General features: G+C 36.7%; 1 protein-coding gene across 2 annotated transcripts; it reads left to right on the top strand.

The window, feature by feature from the left end:
• The first annotated feature begins 1,160 nt into the window (after positions 1-1,160).
• SH3BP2 (SH3-domain binding protein 2) lies at positions 1,161-22,115 on the top strand. 2 transcript variants are annotated; one of them, XM_010583533.1, is made up of 13 exons: positions 1,161-1,240; positions 9,849-9,988; positions 11,072-11,174; positions 13,614-13,731; positions 14,327-14,397; positions 14,797-14,885; positions 16,828-16,893; positions 17,469-18,057; positions 19,143-19,251; positions 19,625-19,680; positions 20,121-20,202; positions 20,454-20,513; positions 20,979-22,115. In XM_010583533.1, the coding sequence occupies exons 1-13, from the start codon at positions 1,188-1,190 to the stop codon at positions 21,114-21,116; spliced, it is 1,674 nt and encodes a 557-aa protein (XP_010581835.1). In that variant the 5' UTR covers positions 1,161-1,187; the 3' UTR covers positions 21,117-22,115. The 2 variants fall into 2 exon arrangements, with proteins under 2 accessions (XP_010581835.1, XP_010581834.1); XM_010583532.1 differs by lacking the exon at positions 1,161-1,240 and adding an exon at positions 4,119-4,270 and having other exon boundaries at positions 20,979-21,341.
• The last annotated feature ends 1,246 nt before the right edge of the window (positions 22,116-23,361 follow it).

Below are 23,361 nucleotides of genomic sequence, written 5' to 3'. Positions count from 1 at the left end.
TTTTAAATATGGTCTAAATTGTTCTACAAACACTGATGAAAGATACCAGTTAATCATAACCATAGCTACATTTACAGTGTTTTTTACAAGGACCTTGTGTATAGGTAACAGTTAAAAGGAACAAAGAACCTGTCCATCTGGTTTGAATAGTAAATGAGAATGAAAGTCTTGCCTTGGTAATGTGTCTTTGAATTTATTTGAAGAAACATGGTAAGCAGCAAAAATATTTAAGAACTTGCCTTCCATTTTAAGTGTTACTGGTATGGTCTGACTGGCATAGACTTGACACCCAGTTAACTCACTGGGTGAATGCTCCTATACAGTGTTGAGGGGCCTTTTGATTCAGTAGAAATCCCTTAAACTTAACTTGAAAAGGTCCTCATAATAAAATTGCCAACATAGAAAATTATGCTAGGATAGCTGTACTGATTTTAATTCAATCCTTATTTACATCTGTATGAAGTCTTAAGTTATCTTTTAAGGCTAACTGATGTAAGAGAATCTGTTAAATGATAATGTTTTTATACTGAGAGTTTGCAGAAGGTTCTTCTCTTCCAGCTGCACAGTATAATTTGTTTTTTACAAGCTATGCATGTACTGCAAATACTTTGCGGTTGTACTGTGGTCCACAGACATCTGAGCAATATATGAAGTTTATTAACCATATCCCAAAATCAGAGTCAGTATCTTCTAGGACTTCTGCCAAGCTGGTGAAACAACCAAGAAAAGTTACAACTTTGTTTTAAAATTGATAACTCTTTCTCTCAAGTATGGCTAATTTATTGCAGACCAGTGCTGGCTGGCTTTTTTGAAGTTCCAAGCCAACAATATGTCCATCGATGTTCAGAGCTTAAGAGCAGTGGGATATAAATAGAAACTCAGATGCTTTTTGACCTGAAGTGTTTCTCAGTTTTGGATTGAATATATATTATCAAGGCTCCAGCTACTTTCTGAAATATATGTAAGTAAATAAGTAAAAATATTATTAAGGCTTCTTCAGCTCTTCCTAAGTAAGCTGAATGAAGGAATGATAGTTGAAGCTTAAAGAATAGGAATTCTTTCAGCATTGAAAGAGGATTTTTGGAAGTTCTGGCCTCATTTCTTCCCTTTGTGCTGATTTTTTTTTTTTTTTTTTTTTTTTTTTTGTTATAATTCTGCAGGTCACCCAGCAGAAGTAATTCTGATGCATGGTTATTCATATTTTCACAGGACTGCCTTACCTAGCAGATGAAGGATTCAGGTGAGTAATTTACACTGGCTCTTTTACAATCTGCAGTTGTGGAGTATATAGTTGACATACATTATCTCTCAATATAGTGGATTTGTTTCTGCTGTGATCTGGAAACTTGGGACTAAACGAGTTTGGTAGAATTAATGAAATAATAAAACTCATAATAATCTACTCCTGATTCAAGCTTATTAAAGTCAGTAAAACTTTTAACAGAATGTGGCCTTCTTTAATGCCTTACTGTACTGTAGGCTTTTATGGAAATATATAATGTATGAACTCTTACCTTATTCTGAACAGAACTTGATTACTGAGCTGACTACTTGCTGCAGCTGAAGGAAAGTGGTTTTCATGCTTTTGTTGTTGATTTGTTAATTTTTCTGCCTCTCCTGTTGCTGTGTTCTTGTGCTGCTTTTATTTACACTCCATTCTTGCAGTTTCCTGTAAATTGGTCAGCAAGAGGAAGCTCTCTTGCTGCAGAGACAACTCAACCCTTCAGCTAGACTACTGAATTTACACTGACAAGGACAGCATAGTGCTAGATGTATATTTGATTGCTCTTGCTTTCCATTAACTAAAGATAAGTAGGATTGCTTTTGACTGGGAGCAAGAGCTGTTCCTAACCGTGGCAGAGACGATTGACAGATGCAGTGGCCCGGCTGGAATGAAATCCAAATGTTGGTTCCTGATGCTTTGGTTCTTCCTTTTAAGGTTATCTGAGTGAAATCTCATAATGCTAAATAAATGAAGTAACTCCTTTTGAGTGAAATTTTCCCTAGGCTAGCTTGGTGCAAGGTTCCTTCTCACCACTGATTTTGTAGGGATAAATGAAGGTTAGTGGTCTGAAAACCATATACCAGAGTTCCTTGCAAGACAGACTTCTGTGTTGTGAGGAAGGATATATTTAATACTCTTTCACTTTCCTGACAGACATGTTAATCGAATCCATGAAGATTTCATGTCTCTTTGGACTCTTTATTTGCAATTTTGAAACACAACCCTTCTACTTAATGTTCGGTCTAGAAAGTTAAGTTGAATTTTCGTTCTTCCAAAACTGTGAAACAGCTAAAATTTTTGTTGTTGTTGTTCCCTAGCGGAACACCAGCTTGTGTGTGTGCACATATGAAAGGGCTTCTGTTCTAACTCTGTGACCATCTTGTTAGTGTTGGAAATCACCAAAAAAATAAAAAGGGGATCTTAGAATGTGAAATGAAAAATACTGTATTTCTGAATGCTTAAGTGAACAAAGGGAGAGGACAGGATCAGAAAGGTTAGGGTGGAAAAGCAGTACTTCAGGAACATGTGCTGGATAAATGAGGTATGATTAAAATGAGACTGTTGAGGCCAAAGAGCATTGTACTGTAGTTGTGGAGTTTGGAGGGGAAAACCGAGACTTGTGTGTCAGACCAGAAAAGGGAAAGAGGAACTAATTTTTTTTCTAGTGTTACATGCACTCAAATGCTGTCATTTTGATCATCTCTTTTTTACTGAGGTAGAGATAAAGGTTGCAAAGATGTTAATGCAAGCTTAGAAGAGTATGCTTAGATAGAGAACTGGGGAAGGGAAAGATTGCTTTAAAGCATTGCGTGTTAATGCTTAAAGTCTAAATTGGTAACTGATATTGTAGCAGATAAAGCAAGTGAATTTAATTCACAAATTGCTGAGATGTAGTCCTCTACATCTTTTCTGTGTGAAAAATCTGTTAATTAAGCTACTGAGACAACTGGATATTGATTCTTATTAAAGAGCATCAGGACTTTGTGTTGATGTGCTGATCCTTTTAGCTAACAGCAGGTGTGTGGTATTTATGGTTTGCTTCCCCTTCTTATATAGCCTGGCTATGGAAGGAGGGCAAATGGATGCCCTATGGTGAAGACTGAGAATTGCTTTTCTAGCCAATACAGCCATGGCCAGTATCTGAAATGTTATTTTCTTCTGTGCTTTGAGTGTTGGGTAGTTTACACAAAGAAAAGACATTGTATAGAAACTTCTTCCTTCTATTTTGGAGTACAGATTGATGTCATTTTCCACAAAAATACATGAAGTAAGCTTTACTTGGCCTATTTATGTGTGTAGGTTTTGTCCATCATTCTGAAACTTGCTAGCTGTTTTTGTCTTACTTGAATGTTCTAGTCTGGGGGGTTTAATTCCAGACAGTCAGTGAAACACTTGAATCCTTTTAAGAGGTCCAGATGAAGATAAGTGTGAACCAATGGCATTTACTCATCATCAGTTGGTGATACTTGTCCTGTATAATTGCTGCCCTTGTGTTGTGAGTGTCTTGGATTCGAATTTTATTGTCTTTTGTGGTTTGCATAGCGTCAAATGTACAGGCAAGACTCTCTAAAGCACATACATGCTGCATAATCTTTCAAAATGGCTATTGTTAATTTCTTGGGTTGAAGAGGGAAGGACAAGCTCCAGCTACAAAGAAGAAAACAGAGATGAAATACTTATCATAGTTCTGTGGTGCAGTGCTAATACCTGAAGCACAGGCTCTTCAGAAGCACAGGCAGCATTTCTGAGCTGTGCCTCTGCTGGTGTGAGAGCCGGAGTCCACTGTAAGAAAAAAGGACTACTTTCTTTTTCTCCCATGGGAAAGTAGTTGATTGAAAGGTGAGTAGGAAGCAAGCGAGCAGTGGAAAATCCGCTCTGCTTTCTGGCTCGATGTCTGACAGATGTCTGAGGTATGCAGGGTTTGATTTATAACCTCTCTGGGAAGTTGGGAAATCTGACAAAGATAGTGCTGCCTGCTAACACTGGGGGAAACAGGAAGTAACAAAGGAAACAAGTCATTGCCTAGGCGTCCCTTTTGGCCGCAGTGCAGATGCACAAGCAGTTGGGGGAGAGTTTCTTTTCCTTTTGTGTGTTGAGTGTACAGCAGCTACCTTATAATACACAGAACAGGGAGAAGTGCAGAGATGTTCCTGTCATGCCTGAGAGGGGTCCTAAGTTATTAATGGCTTTGTCATCACAAAGGAAACAATCATTTGGGGAAACTGTCGGCAGAAAAACTATGTGTCGATCAGGAATGGTCACCAGGTTAGTGCATATTTGTGGCTTGTATTTCTGTCATCTTCTCTTTTAGGTAGAGAGCAGACTAAAACTAAGAGTAGAATATGGTATCTGGGGTAAAATACTTTAAACTCATGCAGAAAATTCAAGACTAAAGAACTGAAGGGCAAAGAGATGAGGCGAGTCTTGGTTGGAAACATTTGCCAGAAAAGCAGAGCAAGTTAAAACTGAGTAAACTTGCTTACAACAGTGTATTTCAGTTGGGCTTAATTCTCTGTTTCCTTTGTCCTGTAAGATTTATTTGACTTCACAGTGTTTGTACTGTGCTATTAATCCTTCTGAGAGACTATTGTGAAAGGGGCTGTTAGAAGTATTAAGAAATGGAATGTGTAACCAAAACCGTATGAGAGATATGGAAGAGTATTTTAGAAATACTGGAGAATGGTTAATATACGGAAAAGAGACCTGAGAATTTTGCAGAAAGTGGTTTTAAGAACAGATGCTAAACGTTTAGGTGGTTGAATTAGAGAACTAGTTTTTATTCAGAATTGCTCAGAGCATATTGGGGAAGCTTTTATTTTACAGTTCTGCTGTATGTAATGCTGCCTCATTTTTGGTTAAGCCTTTTGTAGAGACTGAAACTTAAGTCTCTCTCTGCATTATAGGAGGAATGCATTTGTTTCTGTAAGTCGTGTGTTATATATGTAATGTTATATGTAAGTTATGTGTTCAGAAGGAAACTAGCATCTTGCTTTGCTAGGTTTTACTTTCAAAATAGAATTTAAACACTAGAGGTTATGAGATATTACGGAGTTTAAAAAGTTCTCAGGCATAATTGGCATAGAGATACTTGTTACAAGTTCAGATCGGGTTTAATTTTTGTACTGCAGCTTTGGAAGCTGTTTTTTACTTGTTTTCAGCATGACCAAACTGGGCTCCAGGACAGACCATAAATGTTGTTATAAAAAGTGAGAACTTTCAATACAAGTTTTGGCAGCTGTAGTTTCAGAGATGAGGGTTTTTATGCCTATATACTGCAAGATGTGGAGATGATCACATCTGCCATATGTTCTGCTGAAGTTAAGCAAGAACTGAGGACTCATGGCTCTTTCAGGATGCAATCCTTAGTTGATTCGGCTTGTACTTGCTTTAATTGGGTTGAATACCAATAGCTCTTCAGGCCAAAAGGGGTAAGTGTTCTTCTATAATGTATTCCAGATTTTTGATGTGGCAGAATTTTATTTTTACTTGTGGAGGGACTTTTACCCTGTAAAGTTATGCCCTAGCCTCCAATCTAGGTATTCTATATATGCTGACTGAGGGGATAGGTTAAAATTACTTCACAAATGTATGTTTGCATACTATGCAGTAACAAAAGTCTACTCTCCATTTAGAGTTTGAGCTTGGTAACGTTACTGTTATGATTCAGAAGAAACTGGCATTATCTAGGTTGCATGATGAGTTGTGTAATTTCACATTTTTTTCATGCTGTTATTCATGGTACTTTGAAATAAAAAGCAGCTCATTGTGATAGTGTTTGAGAAGTATACTCATGTGATAGATTTGGACTGACTTTATTGATAGATTAACAATACACTGCAAATCAGTTTGTTTTTTAGTCTGGCAGACCAGTTTGTATATGTGAAGTAATTACAATAGTAATAGTGTGTCATGCTCGAGAGAGTGACACTGTTCTGCACTGAACTGCAGTGAACTGCACTGTTGTGTCTTTCCAAAAGCTCTGTTGAACAATGAAGCAAATCCTATAAATTCCTGTTCCACTGTTTTTCCTACTAAACTCTAAGGCCTATTGTTTCCCTCACAGACATAGAATTGTCATGGGGATCATCTGAGAAACAAAGGGATGCAAGGCCTTTCGCTGTCTGCTGCTGTCCTCTTCTGGTTCAGAGGGTTCAGTTCAGTGCTGTTTCAGTGGGGGAGAAGGTTGATTCCATAGTCGCTTATAATGGGTTTGGAGGCTTCATGGATAATTTAAAGATACGCATCCCTTGGTGAGTGGAGAGAAGAATAAAGTGTGTAGCTATTACTAGAAGCTTGCACAAAACGATGCGTGAGTAATGGTACCTTCTGTTTATAACAAAGGACCAGCGTCAGAAAGAGAGCATGGCTTGGCTCTGATTTCACTTAGTGGGCCCTTTCTGTTAGCTTCATTGTCAGCTCCATCCTGATTGTGAGACTCTGCTGATGCACCTGGGGTGAAAATTTGTTGTGGGGTCTTTGGCTTGTAGTGCAAGAATGTAACTGCATAAGAAACAACTTGGAGATGTCTTTCTGTTCTTAATGATCACGGAGCTAACAGGCTCTACAGTGACTTCAGTGCTTGCTGTTGTGTATACCTGGTAATGCAACATTGATCTGTTCCTCATGTAATGTATTAAAAAAATGAGAGTGGAAGGAACGGAACCGCTTCAGTGAGCTAAAGGCAACCATATTGTAGATGCTAAGGCCAAAAAAATCTTCAAGACCTTTTGATTTTCCTTCTTCCCACCGCTACAATAAAGATCCATTGGTTGCGTTGTTTTGACAGCTTTCTCCCAGCAGCTTAATGCAAAATAGCATCTAGTGTCCTTCCAGAGTTGTTTTGTACTGTCAAGAAAAGAAGAGAAATCTGCTTGGGACTAAATTCAAGTACTTAAATGGATTTTACAAGCCTACCAAATATTTCAGTTCAGAATACCAGTGTCCTTCCTGTGCGTCTGCAGATGAAAGTGCTTGAGGAGTCTACAGATGTGATGGGGAGTGCTATAAGCCACAGATCCAGAAAATAGGCGTAGCAGCCTCAAAATGTATTGAAAAGTCTGGTATATTAGGTGGGCTCTTTAGCTCTTACAATGTGTACTTGCTTGCCTGGAGTTCAGCCACATCTCTTATTCACTTAGCTGGGATGGGGAAGTTCTGAGGTTTGGTGTCTATTCTCAGGACCATTTTATAGTAAGTAGCTAAAAGTAAGAAATGATCATGAATAGAGGAAGCAGAACCTGATACTCTGCTGTCCTTTCCCCTCAGTTAAAGCCTGTAGTCATCACACTGTAGAACTGGATTTATTTTTTTTTCCACTGCTTGCTCTTCTGCTTCCACTTTTTTTTTATTTTTTATGGTTTTTTTTCTGTCTGCCTGATATTCTGGCTTTTCAGGTGGAGGAGAAAATGCCCCATCCAGGCATGCTTTAGCAAGTAGTCTAACTAGTCTACTCCCATAGTGAAGGCCAACATGACCTAGTCAAATATTTGTTTTCTGTATTTACCTAGGGTGGGATACCCTTGTCCCCTGTGTTTGTCTTTGGCTTCTTAGAAATCTCAGCTTACTGGTTGTTTTGGATAACCTCTCTGAGACATTTAACTCTGCCTCTTCTGATATGTTTTCAACCTAAGTATGTAACACTGAAACAGTTTCACACCAAAGGCTAGGTGCTTAAGTCCTTTCTTGTTCTGTTCTTTGTAGTAAAAGCACACAGGATTTGAAGAGCCGTGATGAACTTCAAACTGTTGGATGGCATTGAGACTAATGTTAGAGTTAGTTCAAGAAAACTGACATGAGAGTATATTTGAATAAAAAGGTTCCATTTTTACTTATTCTTTTTTCTGAATGTAACTAGAAACAGACTGAAATAATAACTTCATCATACATTAACTTCTAATGTTTGAATGTTGATGTGCCTGTTCTTAAAAGAAAAATTTAGCCCAGGACTTGCTTTTGCATTTCTCATTTCAAGGAAATCACTCTTAGCAGTACTGCAGTGTGGCTTGCTATCAGCAGCCAGCTGGTTAATGCTCTCCGTTTCCCTCACTTTGTCTTTTCTGCAAGATGTGGAGAATTAATTTGAAGGATTTTTTTTGGGGGGGTGGGGGGGGTGTTGGTGTTAACTTTTATGACTTTTTAAAAAATTCTTAAAAACTATAAAATACCTGTGTGTAGCTGCTTCTTGGACCTGTTAACACATTGCTGTTGCTAGAAACTTCATTGTGGGGAGGAGGAAGAAGGAACAACTCAGCTTGGAAGGACCTCAATCATATAATAAGAACAGGGAGGAAATAGCAGAAGGAAGGATATAGCTGAATACAACAAAAGTAACTTACCTTCTGGTGAGCAGGAAGGTCCTGGAGGAAAATTGGGAAACCATGGTGCATTGCAGTGTCTGCTGTGAGAACCTTTCTAGGGCCTTGGATCCTATCTTCTCTGCTTGTGCCTGTTTTATAACACTGGGGACTAAAACCTAATTTTTGTGATTAAGTTTTCTAGGCTGCCTAGAGAATTTAATTGAGTTTAAACTCTCCTGGTAGACATTGCTAGTAATTTCCACACCTCCCTACACAGGCATCATCAGCAAATGGCAAGCAGCTAGATCTAAATCCTAAGCTGATCCACTGAAAGATCAATTGACTAGCATTTTTGTTTTTTCTAACACATATACAAGGGATACGTTCTCTGCTGTTGCAATTAATCCCTCAATAAAACTGTATCACTTGCTTATTCTTTTCAGTATGGGTACTTCAAGTTGTCATCTTAGGCTGGAGAGAGTAGTGCTCAGGTAGGTGTGTTGTGCTGTAGGCTCTTGGATTCCCATGCTGAGCTACACTATTGATTTCCTTTTGGGGAAAGGAGAAGCAAGCAGGATCCATTAGATTTCAGTCCTCCACTAAAAGCTTTTCAGTTCTAAACCATCATTCCTTTATCAGAAACTAATTAACTGAAACTTTATTAGTTTGCCTCTTACCAGCAAAGGTCTCTAGCCTTACACCTGAGGATAACAGAACCTTTTATGTCTAGGTCTAACTTCCCATTCAGTTCATGCATGATTTCTTTTCTGTATACACAGTAGGATTTTTAGCCTAGTTCCATTAACAGTTGAAGAAAGTTAGGTGTCATAGTGATGTATCAGACAGGAAAAAAAATACTACTTAACAAACTAATTTTTTTGGTAACCTGTTTAAGATCACCACAGAAGAAGTGTTAACTGCAAAGGTGCTTGGTGGAGCATGGCATTAATAATTGGTATCTAATTTAAATGTAAGCCTGCAGCAATCTGAGATGAACTTTATTGGCACAGGATGCTGTCACATATGACATCCAGTATGAGATTATATACTAATGATTTCATTCAGAATAAAACATGCAAATATAAGGAGTAGGTAGTACTGGATACTGCAGTTACTAAAATACAACTGTTGATTCCTTCATTATACAGAAAATTAGATTTTATATACGTGCATGGCTTAGAACTTTGGCGAAGAAACTGATTTTCTTTCTAGTCGCCTGCCTGATTAAGTCTCACAGTGTTACCTGGGGCATTTTAAAAATACAAATACTTAAATAACATTTACTAAGCACTCTTCCATTGTTTCGACAACTGTCAATCACTTTTGAGAGCTGTATAAAAATAAATCGGGACTTTCTGCACCATGGGTTTTTTATACATTAGAAACTTCCTGGAATCTGTGAACACCCGTCTGTGCTACATACTTGACTGCTGAACCATGTTAGTTGTTTGGAAAACTTGTTTAAGGAAACAAGCTTTGTTTCTCGGTACTCACTTCTTAAAGTAAAATCTAAGTTTTAAACTGTTTTTAATGATTCTAAATTGCAGAACGATGGCCTCACAGGAGCAGGTCTGGCCAGTCCCAATGAAGGCAATTGGAGCACAAAACCTTTTGACAATGCCTGGAGGAGTGACCAAATCAGGGTATCTTCATAAAAAGGGAGGCACCCAGCTGCAGATCTTGAAGTGTAAGTTGAATGAGGTATTAACTAAATTAAATGTTTTAAATGCTTGCCTTTGGGGCCATTTTGGGGCCACATTTCATGTTAGCAGACTATTTAAGGAAGCTGTTCTTTCGCTTACTTTGTCTGTACTGAATTACAATTTTACTAGAATATATGTATGAAAGACCCATATTGAAACAATTTCCTTTAATTGTTTTGGAACTATAAATCTTAGATGATAAATTTTGTGGTTGATTTTCTTTTACTTGGTTAAATCTCTTATTAAGTCCTTCACAAGTAAGATTTTAAAGACAGAAGCAGATTCCTGGGATATGTATCAATTTCAAATATTCTTTTCTAAGAGAAATTGGTACTCAGCTTTTTTTGCAGTCCGTTATTCTGTACTGGAAAAATGTCCCCATCTCCTACTGCTGTTGTGAAATGGAAATTTTCTTACTGCCAACGTTAGGCTGTACTTAAAAACAGTAATTGCTTCTGGAATCAGGATCTATTTACATGGAGAAACCTTAAGATTTTGCATTTATTTATACGCTATTCATTTGCTATCCCTGTTTAAACTATTCTAATATAGTTAAGGACAAAGATTACTGCCTTTGATAAAATGGCCCCTTTAAAAAAAGAAAATAAAACATAATTTTATTGGCAGCTTTATGTACTTGAGGTGAAAGAAGAGAGGGAGATGCTGTCACAGTTTTGGGATGGACATAAATATGTATTTGTAGCCTGTGGCTACCCTCCTCCCATTTTGTTTTAAGTTGCATTCTTACATTAGCTTATTCGTCTAGTAAAGAAGCACAGGTGGAGGTCAGACCTGCAGTCTCTTAGGCTTCTTTTGAAGTTATCACATCAGCTGCCTCTCAAATGAGGGAAGCACATACTACCCTTAGTCCTGAAACTCTGTGAATGGACAGCTTTACCATGTGACTAATCATGAATGAGCTGTCACTTAACTAGTTTGTGCTCGTTTATAATGATTAATAAGATTACTAAAATCTTAAATGATAATTCTACCCAAGTTAAGAGGTTCTAGTTAATGTACTGCCTTTGGATTTATATTTTGCTCACTTTTTTTTGTTATCTTTCCAGGGCCATTGAGATTTGTGATTATCCATGAGGGATGTATTTACTATTTTAAGAGCAGCACATCTGCATCTCCACAGGGTGCATTTTCTTTGAATGGTTACAACAGGTGAGTGCCAAAGAACTTATTTAACATCCAAGCTCCTTTTGCTTAATGCAGGGGACTATGTTTTTCACTTCCAACAAAGTTAAAGGCAACTACATCTGTTGTTTGGTTAAGCACTGATCTCAGATTCCAAGAGATGTATTTCTTCCAAATTGTATATATGATGTTTCCTGTGCTTTGCAAGTGTATAGCCTTTATCTTTTGTAATTTAACCAGTAAAGCTATTAAAATTGCAATGGGCTTACTCTTGTTACTGACTTAATGCAGGCTTTGCACATGCAGGTAGATGCGGATTCTTTCCGACAAATGATCTTTGTTCTCTAGTGATTTCAATGATTGTCACAAAAATAGAAAGGAATCAGAAAGGAATATTTATGGAGTTACTGATTCAGTAACACTAATTAGTGACAAAACTGAATCAACTATGGGAGTGATAAATGAGAGAATGCATGTGCAAAATGTCTGACTCATTTCGCTACACATTATAAATCTTAATATTTGCTTTTTAAGTTGAAGGCCAAAATAGGTGTCTTTTTCAAGTTAACCAGTACTATCAGAATCTGAGTGCAGCATATGTATGAGGCCTACTAATAGAAGTCTAACTTAGCTTTAGGAATTTGGTGGTGTTGTAATTAATTCTAAGAAAGGAATAATGAGACACAATGTAGAGAAATATCACATTATTGGTCCTAACCACTGCAACTTTATTGTATTTGTAAACTTTAATGTTATTCTTGTACTGCATAATGTTCTCAGACTTTTGGAATAAGGTAATCTTTTATTAGAATGTGAGAGCTTTCTAACTGACTACAACAATGGCATGTTTTATGGGAATGCAGTTGTAAACATTGTAGCCAACTAAAACTTCAAGATTCATTTGTATAAGAAACCTATACTGTAACCTGGTCATGACACTAGCTTCTGTAATCACATTAATGTGAAAAATACAATGGAATTTGTAAATGCTAGGGACTGTGTTGTTACTTTTTAATAAATCTGCTTTCTAGCAGCCTTGTAGAGACCTTGGTTGGAATTGGGACCAGGTCTCGGTTAGTATTATGCACAGACACAAGCATTATTGAAAAATAATTTGAAATTAAAGAATTTGTTAGACTGGGTAGTTGCATAAGGTTGTGTGAAAACAAGTCACTTCAAGGCTTCCGTGGACTTGTATTTTGCAGTCTTTCTTCAATAGCCTTAGTTTGTTAAGAGTGGACAGGAGATCAGAAAGTGCTGAGTTCACTAGTGACTCAAAATGTATAGTGATGCCTATTGCTAGTATCCCTCCCCAGCTGTACCATGGGTGTTTCCCACATTAACATCCTTATTAGCCTTAACATTAGCCACAAAAGGAACTGTAAGTTATTTCACTTTGTTTTGGACTGGGCAGATGCAGAAAACTACAACCTCCAGCTTAAAAGTAGGGTTGGGGTTCTAAAAAAAGGTGCAATCTCTAATTTTGAAATAATTTTGCAGTTGACATGGTTCTTAATGGCAGCTTGGGGGTGTTGATTAGATATATTTTATTTCAAAATAAGGTTATCCTGATTAGGTACCTAACTAAAACCCAAATGTCTCTGAGAATCTTTTTTTCTACGTTTACAAACCACCTTCCCTAAATATTAAGGACTTACAAAAATACTGTATTATATGAGGAAATTGGTGAGTTAAAGTTTAAGAACAAGAAAGCAAGCCCCAATAATGATTGTAAAAAAACTTAGTCAAATTTCTCTATGGATATGCTGAATAAATCTTAGACATGTTACTTTTAGATTCCCCACAGTCCTAGGATTTTAGTCTCCTCCTTTATTCCAAAGCCTTATAGCGAGCATTTACAACCAAATTTCTGTATGTGTAAGGAATTTCCTCATTTGAGACCCCTCTGGGGAAAAATTAAAAAGAAACAAACTTATGTAATGCAGTTTGTGAAAGAGGTTGAGTTATGCTTGTTTTAAAATAATAAAAGTAGTGCAAGAAACTGTTTATAAAGGAAAGGTGGAAAAATAAGTTAACTTTTAATATTAATTATCTTTTATTTTCACGGAAAAGCTGTGTTTTGATTTCTCCTCTGTACCTTTCTGAAATAAGGATCACAGGCACCATAAATGCTTCTTACCGTGGTGTGAAGCTTGTGAATTAATGCAGTTCATTAAAACTACTGAATTTCAATGTGGTCAAAACATCTATTTCTAAGTCTGGCTGGTGGTTTAACTAGTGCTTGTTCTCCTGTCAGTGCTCTTGCATTGTTCTTCCTACCACTTTAATGGAGAAGTACTACAAATGTACATATGGGGATTTTTGTGGTGTTTTCCTGGGCTTGGGTGTTATTTTTTGTAAGGTAAAACTGGCCAGTAAAACTGCTTTCTATCAGACCTTTGACTTGCACAGCAGAATTAACTTTATAAATTAAGATTTTTATGTATTGTTTGTTCTGTTTCTCAGGGTTATGCGGGCAGCTGAGGAGACAACATCAAGCAATGTGTTTCCTTTCAAGTTAGTTCACATTAGCAAGAAGCACAGGACGTGGTTTTTTTCAGCTTCATCTGAAGATGAAAGAAAGGTAACTTTCTTCTTCTTTTGCAGTGTAATTTTCCTTGAAGTAGAAAGTGAATCTTGGACTTCCCTAAAATCAAAATGAACTGGACATGCAGCTGTCACTGAAATTTGTATACCTAGTTCTTTGGGCTCCTCTGAAAATCATGTCTGAAGTTTTAACTATTAAGCTAGTGTCAGTTCAAGTTGTAATTTAGGGAATGACTATAAGTGACATACTAGATGGCATGGTTTCTTCCATATTCCTCATTTTATTTTTAGCCAAGGAACAAATATTTGTATGTTAAGCCTTTGATAAAGTACGAAAACTGTTAATTGAAATCTCTTACCTGTAAACACACTGTGAACAAGTACCTGGTTTAGAAATAACAGCTTGAAGTTTGCAAAGTGAAAGTTTAGTATTTTAATATGTTCTTATAGCATTTTAGATAGTCAAAACATTTGACTGATAAGGCCTCTCAGTATAAAGTCATGGATAAATACTATTTCAATGTAGATTCCTTGCACAGTTACTCTGTTCTTAGAGGGAACAAATGCTGTGCATCTTTGTTTAATGATTTAAAGATGGATGTGTTGAATGTTGTATTTTTATACTTATTTAGAGTTGGATGCTATCCTTGAGGAAGGAAATTGATCATTACCATGAGAAGAAAGAAACAATAACAGAATTCAGGTATAAACCCTTAATCTTTATTTGCTTTTTATCCCTTTTGCACTAGCTCTTGACAGTGGTGTTTTAGGCTCTTTGCACCTACAAGTAATTTACTGTGAAATAAAAACAGGTGCAGTAAGGCCCAAGAATGAAAGGCCTTCCTAATACACAGTTTAAAGAATACCAAGACAAAAATAAATCTTTTTACTAAGAGAACTTTTAAATGTCAGCTTTGTGTAAAACAAATAAAAACTTTAAAAAGACAGCAGCACCATACCTGGCTGTTAACTGGTAAATAGGAATAGATTGCTTCTGCTTTTCCAGCATTCCTTTCCAGTGCTGCAGTCCTGCTAACAGACATTACTGTCCCAAGACTGATAACACGGTGATGCAGAAGGTACTCTGTCTTTTCTTTTGCAGTGACTCTGGTTCTGATGCAGACAGTTTCTATGGCTCAGTAGAACGTCCCATTGATATCAAGTATTCTCATCATTCAGCAGATAATGAAGGTGACAAATTTAGACACTGATAAATAAGATTTATTTATTTGCTTATTTATTTCTTCTGGATTCTGCAGGAATTATTCCAATAGCTTAAGCAAACTGACCCAGTTTGCAACAGAAGCAGATATTCTGTGCCATAAACCATTAGTAAAAATAAATGGTAACTAAAGAAATTCAGATCTTTCAAGCTGGTGTCTGACACCCCAATAATACTATTTAAAATTTTTATTAAGACTGCATGTTGGAGAGTTTGTAGATCTAGCAAAAAGATAAAACTTTTGAGTATGTCCATAGGTCATAGTGTAGAAATACAAAGTGATCTTTATTATGATAATTGAATATTATTGACAGTAACTGAATACAATTATAATAATAGCATATTAGTCCCTTAAAAGTATGTTCTGAAAACATGTGGAGACAATGCAGTAAAACATTGTGGAGCTAGTTACCTCCTATCTAGACGGTGAAATTAATTCACCTGTCCTGCAAAACAAGCAGTCACCGACACTGGGATGTTGTGGCATTTGTGTTATAGTCTGTTTAGTATGAAACAGAATTGATCATCTCTCTGGTTCAGGAAGATCTTACATTAGGCATAGGATGGGCCTAGGTCAAATGCATAGGGTAACATTCTTCAATAACTTTCAAACTGAGTAACTTTTTGAAGTAAGGTTCTGAAAATCTCATTCTTAACATAGACTTTTTTATTCAAAGTTTGATACCTGTTCATTGCTGTAGTTGTTTCACAGTAAACAGTTCAGGCTGAGTGTGTTTATTTTTTAATTAGAAGTGAGGATGTTACAGAAAGCCTGTCAGATAGGCATTCACAGCATATTTCAGCAACTGACCTCCTAGTCGAGAAATGTGTTAGTAAAATCCATCATGAGAAGCCTCGCCTCAAGGTTCAACATAATTCCTTTACTATGCCTTTTCCCATCTGCCCTTTCAGATTTCTACGGGCAGGGTTGATTGGAGCAAGTACTCTCATTTCCTGCAAGGAAATTCCTGACTATTTTTCCTGACTAGGACAAAAAGGCAGGAGTGAGTCTTTTTAGGAAATCCGGTTCAATTGTTGCAAAGCAGAGAAAAACAGACTCATCAGCATTTCATGTATGATTGTAGTTTAGTACTTCTGTGTTTATGGGAGGGAAGGGTTGTATGCAATACAAATGATGTTAAGAAGCCTAGCAGGAGTTTAAATTAGGAAAATTAGAAGAGCTAACTGATTTTTATCAGATACTCTTACCTTTTTCTTTTTGTGGTTTTTTTTTTGTGCATTTCTTTGGGGAAATACTGCATATTGTCCTTGAGACTCTGTCATAGTCAGTGATGAGAAATTACTGCCTAGAAGTAGCATGCTTTTCATGTCTTGATCATTGTGACTTACAGTTAGAGGCAATGTTGAAACCACTTAAGCCGTTTCTTATGGTGCATTTTTTTGTTACCAGAGCAAGGCAAAAGAATTAATTGTTTTGTAGATCACTAGGCTTGCTTAGGCTTCCATATTACAAAAATCATAAATCTTTCTGTGTTAGGGTTAGGTTTTGGGGATTTTTTTTTTTTCCAACTGGTTTTGCCAGTACATCCATGTAGTTGTGTCTCTGCAACGAATTTCAGTTTTTCTCAGGAAGGCTATAACACTAGAAAGTGTCACCAGAAAGAAAATTTAAACTTGAAAGATGGAAAAAAATCGATGTGCAGTGTAGTTCATCTCCCACTGTTGTAAGGGATGGCTTTCTTAATTGACATCAAAATTTAAGGAAACACATACTCTAAATAGCAGAGAGGTGGACAAAAATATATAATAAATAAATTTTTTTCAAGTCTTTTAAAAAAGAAAAAATTCGACTGAAAAATACTTGTTTATCAAAAAGCAGTAAGTACTCAATACTCTTTCATGGTTCCAGGAGTACTTAACAGAGTCTGACACATTGATTTTTATCTGCAGATTACGACCAGGAGGAAGAGGATGAGTCTTACTTGCAGCCAGACACTTCTGACATAGTGAAAGATGGTATGTGATTTCTTTCATTCCCTTCACAAAAGGCCCCATGAAAGGCCCCCAATGAAGACAATATTCATGTAGAATGCCAGATTATTATTTTGGCTTCGTTGTATCTAAAGCATTGCAGGTGGTGAAATAACTGAAGTAACGCACAGGTATCTGATCTTGAGAGGTATTTAGGGTCAAAAGGTCCTAGAAACAGCAGTAACGATTTACAGAAAGTGTTACATGCCTTTAAGGGCATGTTTTCTTGCAGGCCTCCTGCCCTGGAAGGACCTGTATCTGGTCATCAGACTGGAGGAGTGGTAATGCTTTTAACGTAGTCTCTTTATTTTTAGCAAAGGGAAACCTCTTTGCTAAGTTATCATAAGCTATGCCTGAATAAAAATTACAGGAGTTTACTACACATAGCATTCAGAATTGTGCTGCAAGTTACATGTTTATTGAGCATTTTGGGTACTATCAGACCAGATGCCAGTGAAATATCTTAAATCACATACAAAATAAATTTGAAAAGTCTCGTTTCTTGAAATACAGTATTTCCCCTCAGTGTGTTATGTCTTTTGGATGTTTTCTTTCTGTAGATATGGTCCTGCCCCCAGCCTACCCGCCTCCACCGGTTCCTCATGTCAGAAAAGCTAACTTCTCAGAATCAAGGGCAAATTCCTTTGCTGGCAAATCTACTGTGCCAGTACCACCACCGCCTCCTAAAAGAAGCTTACCTGATATCAAACCAGAGGATCTCTTAAACATGAGAGAACCCCTGTTACAGTGCCGAGCTGAACCTAATCTAAAGATTCAATCCTCAAGCCGGAGACTAAGTGAACAGCTGCCCCCCGTGCCCACTATACCTGTTTTCAAAAAGCCGGTATATGTCAAAGAATCTTGCTCATTGCCTCCAGAGCCTCTGCCTCTAGCTCAAGTTGTTTCTACTCCAGAAGGATGTGAGAAGCTAAAAACCTTAAACCTTTCACTGCGAACTCCTCCTCCGCTACCAGGCAGTAAACCCAAGCTGTCACAGTTTACTGAAAAAACAGTAGAGCCCAAAGTGCCAAGAGAACATGGTAAACCTGGACTGTTTGTGCCACCAGTGTTCCCAAAGCCACCTGTGCCAAGCCACCAGCCCCCTGGAATCAAGCCTAGACCAGAGAAGTCTTCATGTTCCCAGTTACAGTAAGTACAAAAATACAATGCACTATTAAATTTTTCCATTGTGTTATTAGTTAACTAGTTGACAGACATATTTCTCAGATTCACATCGATATCTGTTTCTCTTCCCTGCACCATCCCTCTCTTCCTCACAGTGGTGTGCTTTTTTGCCTCTGTACTTGTTATTTGAAACTTTTGCAATGAGTTTAGCTTCTGAAATAGTTCAGAAAGAAATAGTAGATAAACCAAACTTTGAAAAAAATTACACCAAAATTTTGTAGTTCATTTGTTTTCAGTCGTGTCTTAAAGACTTAATAGCCTTTGCTTGCAGTGAATAAGAAGCCTTTGTCAGAACCTCAATAAACTGCAAAAACAATTTTAGGCTTCTGTGGAGATAGGAAATGTGTTTCATTTTACATTCAGATCAGCTTTAGTAAGGGTTGTGGAACTAGTTATGGTGGTGAGTCAGATGAAAGTATTTTTGTCCATTGGATTGTTTAGCAGCTCTGAAGAACAAGTAATAAACTCTTTAAAGACAGTACAAGGAAGACATTGATATACTGGAGTGAAACCAGTGGAAGGCCACCAATATGTTTGGGCTATAGCACATAGTATGTGAGAAAAGGCTAAGAGAATTGGATTCATTCAACCTTTAGGAAGGCTAGTGGGAGATCACTGCTGTCTACAACTACTTAACAGGTAGGTATGGAGAAGACAGAGCAAGGCCTTAGTGGTCTGCAGTGGTAGAATAAGAGGCAACAGGCAGAAGTCACAACCTAGGAAATTACAGCTATGTATTAGGAAAAACTTTTCACCACGTGGATGGTGAAACACCAGAACAGGTTTCTGCAGAGAGGCTGTGGAATCTCCATCCTTGGAGATACTCAAAACTTGACTGGATGCAGTTTCCTGACCTAGTTGGACCTGCTTTCTGCAGGAGCTTGGACTAAATGCTCTCTAGAGGTCCCTGTAACCTGAATTGATCTGTGTTGGGGGCTAAACTGAAACTTGTTCTGCAGTTCCAGTTTTATTATCCCTTCAGTGTTTTGTGTATATTTGTTCTGTTTTCCTGAGGAGATGTCCTTCAGTTTTTGTTCTGTTTCTGCCAGGAGATCACCACCAGATGGGCAGAGTTTTAGAAGCTTTTCATTTGAAAAACCAGCACTACCCTCTAAGCCAAACCAACCTGATGATGATTCTGATGATGACTATGAAAAAGTAAGATCAAGCAGATGATCTGTTCTCAGAGAGTATTTTTTGTTGCTTATGTATACTCTTGGGAATGTTTTAAATGCATTATTTCAGGAAAAAATAACTTTCTGAAAACACAGTGCTGTGTGATTTTTTTTTTTTTTTTTTTTTGGAGGGGGGGTGTTTGGGTTTTTTTTTAGCTTTAAAGAATGCCTTGATAAATTCTGGATTTTAATATTGGATGTAAAGGAGGAACAAGCATAAAGGAAAGATTAAATCACCATTAATAATTTCAGATACTGATGGCTGTAGCTTATTTGCGTAACAAGTTGCTAGCATTTTGAGTTGTCATTGACGTACATGGTGACTTATTTTCTTCATTTTTTTTTTTTTTTTACAGGTTGGGCTCCCTGCTTCAATATTTCTTAATACTTCTGAATCCTTTGAAGTTGAAAGGTAGAATGTGACTTTAAAATAGTTGCTTAGAAGTCCTACAAAAACCTGCACTGAACAGTAGTCCAAAGATCATTTTTGATAGGCACAATTTGTGTTTAAAACCACAATAAAAGTATATAAATTCCTTTAAGATGGAAATCACTTTTTAGGGGAGTTAGTTCAGTGCTCATGTATCAAATGAAAATACATACTACTTGCAAAGTGATTTTGCTCTATCTAGGGAAGGTTGTTCTGCCAGGATGCTAGATGGGACAGAAAGCCAGATCTTCTGTGCTGTGTTGCTGGTTCAGATGCTAGAACAGTGAAATTCCTTCAGCTATGATGTACTATGAATTACTACAACCAAAATAGAGATTTATAATAAGAATTTTAAGAATCTAGGCATTTTACTTATCTGAGTCAGAAAATGCTAATATATGTAATTGCTGTATTATTTTTAGGACATTTAAAGCTAGTAGCCCGCGGGGCCGACCGCAAAATGGATTGTACTGTATTAGGAACTCGTCTACTAAGCCTGGAAAGGTAACTTGCAATTGCTGAATCTACCCCCAAAAACCTTTTTGATTTAGAGATACTGTATCTTACGTATGACAAAGTATTTAACAATTTAGATGTGCTCTTTCCTTAAAGCAAGAAAATCTGAGACAATCACTATTATAATTTCGGGGGGGTTATTTATTTATTTTAGGCTGGATTGTAACTAACTCCTTAATAATACATTGACTTAGAGTTTATTAGCATAGACTGAATATGTTGCATTTTTATTCTTCAAGGTATTGGTTGTATGGGATGAATCTGCAGAAAAAGTGAGAAACTACAGAATCTTTGAAAAGGTTAGTAGCTGTACTATGTGTGCCTGTGTATATATGTGCATGTATATATGTATGAATTCCATGTATTTATATGCGTATAAAGAGTGCATGTGTATAGGGATATACCAGAACTAACAAGTTAAAGTCTAAACTTCTTCACATTCCTAAAAGTAAAAATAAGCTGATTTACAAATATCTGGTCTAGGATGAGAGTCTGAGTACTCGGATCTGGGCTTTCTAGTTGCTGTATTGTGCAAAAGACAAACTAGCTGTAAATGTTCACATCTAAATTTCAGCTCCAACCAAATCCTAAAGGAAGGAATATTAAATTCCTGAGTTTAATTTGGACTTGTCTGTGCGACTAGCTTGCAAAGCAGTAGCTTGTTTGAAAGAACTTTTTAGTTCTGATGATGTTTGGGTTTTTTTTTAAATATTGAGTTGGAAAAATTACTGTCAATTATAACATATGTTTTTGTTCTACAACAGGATTGCAAGTTTTACCTGGATTCAGACATCATGTTTTTGAACATGGGAAGTTTGGTCGAGTACTATAGCATTCATGTCTTACCTAGTCATGACAGCCTTATTCTTCGGTGTCCTTATGGTTACTCTAAACCAAGGTGACATGACTGGCATAATTCACTGATGCCTAGGACAAATGGGTTCCCTACTGCCCTTGAATTAAATGTGGACTCCTGCCACTGTTGGACATCCCATTGTTTGCACACAGAAACTGACTCTGTTTCAGCCACTTATTCTCACATTCATTGTATATAAAGTCCATTTAATGAACTCTTGGTAAAACCTTACAATCCAGATCAGTGGATTTTATGGTCTTTTCTTTTAAAAAGATCTGAACTGATTATGCTGTGAAAGCTGTCCATGATACCTACACCTTTTATAAAACTGCTGCTATTACTAATCTCCTTGGAATGTGGAAGATGGACACAAACAAAGTAGTGGTCTGAATACAACCAATACAGAAACGGGAAACTTCTGAGAGTGTATCAGAATTCACTTGTGACAGGGAATACTAATATTCTGACTTGAAGGTATTACTCCTTAAGTCAGCACTGGTGCTCAACTGAGAGTTTTTGTATTACTTGTATAGTTGACATGTAAATAATGAAGACTTCTGTGCAAATAATTTGGTTTACTATAGGTTAAGATGATCAGAAAATTGGCTTTTTTTTAAGCCACCTCATGTAAATGTAGCTTCTGATTACAATGTCTGCAGTAATCAATATCAGGGTACTATCCAACTGATATGGTTGTGGCATCCCACATGTTACTTAATGACTTGCATTTCAGAGACACGTGGAATAATATTGATTTGGCTTTCATGGCAGCCCAATTCCTTAGTTCTGAACTGGAAGGGTAGGTGCCACTAGTATTTTTAATGGGTATGAGAAAAGAGAAAGGACTACTTAGGATTAAGGGGGAAGGGAGGGAATCTTTTGAGTACCCCAAATTCTGACTAGCAGTTTTCTCTCACATTGCTGTAATGAAAGGTTCTTTAAAACAAAACACACAAAAACCCCATAAAACCATGAGTGTGATGCTACTATCAACTCCATAAATCTTTGTGGTCAGTCTCTTAGGATCAGGTTGTCAGCCCGTTGCATTTTGTTTTGTTCTAGGGCAAAACACACTGGCCTAGGCTACTTCTTGTAGATCACCAAGAATTTTTCCATTATTAAAATTGCCATTTGGTTTGTAGTTGCATGCAAAATAAAATCTGTTTTTAACATACTATCAGTGGTAGGCATTACCAGGGTGCTTGTAATATTTGTTCCCTAATATTTTGGGGACAGGTATCCTAAAACCAAGGGCTTGATATTTATGCTAAATATCCTAAATTTTAATGAAGAGGAGAAATTTATTTTAATGACTTGTTAAGTAAATTTGATTCAAAAATACTGTTACAATGGTCTCCTACTCTAATAATGTTTACAAGACTTGCAATAATAATTAAAAAAAACCCAAAATCCTGTCGCTCCTGAAACAGAAGGTATCTAGTTTCTATCAGTCTGAATCTGTATCCATAAACTTAACTCTTTTTTTCTGTTACCTTTTCAAAGTTTATACGTGTCAGTTTTAATCTTGTTACAGTTAGATGGTCACAACTTTAAAAACATGAGCAAAACCATTACAGAATAAGAATTTTCTGTTTATGAAAACAATAAACCAGGATTTAATCCCTAAGGGATTTTCTTTAATAGAGATGTAATATTAGGACCATACATAGGAATTGAGGCAAGAAGCTCTGCCTTTATCTTTTGCAAGAGACACAGACATACACAATATCCGTCTTTTGATCTCTGTTCTCACTGTAATAGGTTTTATGTGCGTAAAAAATATGTGGTACTTAAATTTCAGATTCTGTTGAATATTGGATATTTTAAGTTTCTAATTCCTTTTATTTTAAATGAGTATCCCTGTGGTTTACTACCCTGATATGATCTTCTCTGTAAAGAAGGCTCAGCCAACAAAGCATTTGAAAAATATTTTTGGCATATAGATATATGTATATCAGAGCAAGTTCCCGTTTCTTGCAGTATTTACACATACTGTTTACAGAGTAAATTTTTCCCTGGGAATAATTGACTTCATTGTGTCAGGACAGTCATACTTACAGTATGCTATCTTTGGGGCCCTATTCAGATATTTAGGGGTTTTTTTTGCAACAATATACTCTTTTTTAAACTGTAAAAATACTTACATAATCCAGTACATATAAAACATAACACTGTCTACCTGTGTAATACAAGATTTGCAAATATGTAAATTTTTGTGTTGATTTCCTTTTTTATGTAAATGTATATATTTCTGAAGTGGATAAACTTTCAACGCCAATTCACCTAATTTT

Source organism: Haliaeetus leucocephalus, unplaced genomic scaffold, assembly GCF_000737465.1.
Source record: "Haliaeetus leucocephalus isolate CR32 unplaced genomic scaffold, Haliaeetus_leucocephalus-4.0 Scaffold906, whole genome shotgun sequence".
NCBI lineage: Eukaryota > Metazoa > Chordata > Aves > Accipitriformes > Accipitridae > Haliaeetus > Haliaeetus leucocephalus.
The sequence above is the reverse complement of the archived record's forward strand: the minus strand, read 5'-3'. Positions and strand labels throughout refer to the sequence as shown.